The sequence below is a fragment of the Alligator sinensis genome, unplaced genomic scaffold (genome assembly GCF_000455745.1).
Source record: "Alligator sinensis unplaced genomic scaffold, ASM45574v1 scaffold61_1, whole genome shotgun sequence".
Classification (NCBI taxonomy): Eukaryota; Metazoa; Chordata; order Crocodylia; family Alligatoridae; genus Alligator; species Alligator sinensis.
The window spans coordinates 283,677-286,729 of NW_005841986.1; the positions used below are offsets into that span (position 1 = coordinate 283,677).

General features: G+C 64.5%; 1 protein-coding gene across 1 annotated transcript in view; it reads right to left on the reverse strand.

Moving 5' to 3' along the window:
- Nucleotides 1-3,045, reverse strand: part of TLX1 (T cell leukemia homeobox 1) — a gene marked incomplete at its 5' end in the record, with an annotated part of 10,663 nt that extends 7,618 nt beyond the window's left edge. Inside the window, 2 exons of the mRNA XM_025201181.1 lie at nt 880-1,117; nt 2,925-3,045. Coding sequence (XP_025056966.1) covers nt 880-1,117; nt 2,925-3,045 — 359 coding nt within the window. The remainder of the gene's footprint in view (nt 1-879; nt 1,118-2,924) is intronic.
- Between the last annotated feature and the right edge of the window lie 8 nt (nt 3,046-3,053).

Here is a 3,053-nt window from a genome sequence, read left to right on the forward strand (position 1 = left end):
CACGCACAAGCACAAGCACACACAAATAAGTGGAGCATATTCCGGGCGGCTTGAAAACCCAACAGACAACGACACCCCGCAGAAAGCCCGCACCCGCTACACAACACACAACACACACCGGCTGAAAGGCGCGGGGAGCCGGGGGAAGCACACACTACACAACACACACACCGCACGGCGCGGGTCGGAGGCAGTGCGCCGCAAGAGCCGACAAGCCCGCCCGCGCCAGGCACAACACAGACAAACACCAGACAAAGTGCGCACACACACACAATGCATGGAGCCTTATACCAGATGGTGCAAAAAACCCCAAGACCCAATCCCTTCCCAAAAACCAGTAGCGCAGTAGATAAAACGCAAGCCCCACACGACACACTCAAGGATCGGACAAACCCCCCACCCCCCCACACACATGCACACTCGCAGCCCCTCACACACACACACCCCTCCACACACACACACCCTTTACACACAGCCCCCCACACACTCATTCACATACAGCCCCACATACACACTCTCTCACATACACCCCCTCACACACACACAGACACCCCTTTCACACGCACCCCTGACACACTCACGCACACCCCCTCACACACAGACACACAGCCCTTACACACACACTCCCTCAGACACCCTCCTCCACATACACCCTCCTTTACACACCCTCACGCGCACACATGCCTCTTACACACACTCTCACACACACCACACCGCCTTTACACACACTCACGCATATGCAGCCCCTTACACACACACACACGCAGCCCCGCACAATGCAGCACCCAGAGCAGCCGCAGCCCCGGGCGCTTTGCAAGGACCCGCGGCGCACCCCCTGCCCCTGCCCTGCCCGGCCCGGCCCGGCCCGGCCCTGGGTACCTCCACTTGGTCCTCCTGTTCTGGAACCAGGTCTTGACCTGCGCGTCGGTCATCTTGAGCGCCTTGGCCAGGGCGGCGCGCTCGGCCGAGGCCAGGTACTTCTGGCGGTGGAAGCGCTTCTCCAGCTCGCAGATCTGCAGGCGCGTGAAGGACGTGCGGGGCTTCTTCTTCTTGGGGGGGGTCCGGTTCTGGTAGGGGTGACCTATACGACGTGTTACAGTGAAGGGTGAGAGCGCCACTGGAGCACAGAGGGGGGGGGGGGGGCAGAACATCAGGAGGGGTCCACAAGCAAGAGCAGAGAGAGACACGCACGGGGGTCCCCCAGCCCCGGGCTTCACCCCCCGTCCCCCGGGGAGAAGGAAGCGGAGCTGGGCTGAGACATCCCGGAGCAGAGCAAAGAGTGCCCCCCACCCCTCCAGGAGCTCCTGGGGGTGATGCCCCGCTTGCAATTGGGGGTGCGAACGATCCTGGCTGCCAACCCAGGGGGGCGTGCAGCAGAGAGAGACACGCACGGGGGTCCCCCAGCCCCGGGCTTCACCCCCCGTCCCCCGGGGAGAAGGAAGCGGAGCTGGGCTGAGACATCCCGGAGCAGAGCAAAGAGTGCCCCCCACCCCTCCAGGAGCTCCTGGGGGTGATGCCCCGCTTGCAATTGGGGGTGCGAACGATCCTGGCTGCCAACCCAGGGGGGCGTGCGGGGTGGGCAGCGGGGGGTCAGAGTCCATGCAGGTCTCTAATGAGGATCCACGCGTGTGCCGCTTTCACAGGGGGCACCTGGCGCGTCGGGAAAGCCCGGTGGGCGCAGTGTGGGGGGTCGATGAGGCCATGGTCCATGCGATGGGTACCCGTGCAATGGGTACAGCACCAGCCGGCCCCACTCCTTCGGGGATCCCGTCGCGCGCGGCGTGGGGCCCCCCACCCGGCTGCAACAAAGAGCCCCGACTCTCCCCCCAGCCACCAGCGCCTCTGCAGACGCCTAGGCCGGGGCATTTCTTTGCAGGGCCCTTGCCGCCCACCCCGCCGGGGATTTGCAAGGCCACAGCCCCCCCCATGCACCGCAAGGACCCGCGGGCCTATTTCCCCCTTCCAAAGAGGCTGGAGAAGGGAGAAATGGAAGCAGATCTCTTCGCTGTGCATTGATCTCCTTCCTCCATTTTGCCAGCTCGGTGCGAGCTTCCCCTCCCCGCTCCCAGCCCCTGTGCCCGGGCCGGGCCTCATCCGGCCGGGGCATACGGGGGAAATACTAGGCCGGCGGGGCACAGGGCAAGGGGAGCTGGGGGGGAGAGGTCTAGCTGCAGCCCCCTTCCTGCATCAGCCTCGCCCGCAGCCACCTCGGGCCGGGACAGGTTCCCTGGAGTTATCACAACCAAAAAAAATGATCCCTCTGAATGAATCTGGGAATTATCCAGGCTGCGCTGTCAAGGGGGGGGGGGGTCTCTTTCCTACTGCACTCTCGCTGCTTTGCAAACCCGCTCCGCTTCGGCTTGCATCTGGAGAGACACCGCTTCGGGCCCGAGGCAGCTGGGGGCTCTCCCTGCCACGGGAATTGGGGCTCCCGGGGACACCAGGGCTCGGGCATGGGTTTGCAGAGGTGGGAAGGGGGATTCCCCCCCTCCCCAAAATCAAATCAAAGCCCCGAGCCTGGAAACCTCGAGCCGCAATGGAAGGGCGGGTTGTTCTGCACCAGGCCTCCATGCCTCCGTGCCGAGAGCCGGAGCGAAGGAAACCACTGCTCTTCCCCTCTGCCTGGTTCCTCCCGGGGCTGGGGCCGAGCTCCCCAAGCAGCTCCCCCTTCTCGCGCCAGCTTCCCCTCTCCGCCTGCCTCTGTCCTTCAGGGTGCATTTTTTCGGGAGGAATATTTCTGCCCACGCCTGCCTGGATTCCCACCCGCGGGCGCCGGGTGTTGCCCGCAGAAGCGGGGCAACAAGGAGATGAATGAATACACCGAATAAAAGACACCGGGTTTGCCCGAAGAGCGGCACGGCTACAGCCCGCGCTTCGGGGACCAGAGCAGCGCTCCTAAATCCCTTGCCCGCGGGCGGACTCACCTGTGAACCTGTCTTTGGTGTATCTCCTGTTGCTCTCCATCCAGGGGAAGGTGAGGCCCGTGAGGCTGCCCACGTTGCTGACCGCGGGCGCGGCGCCGGAGAGGGGCTGCGGGAGCCCCCCTGCCAGGG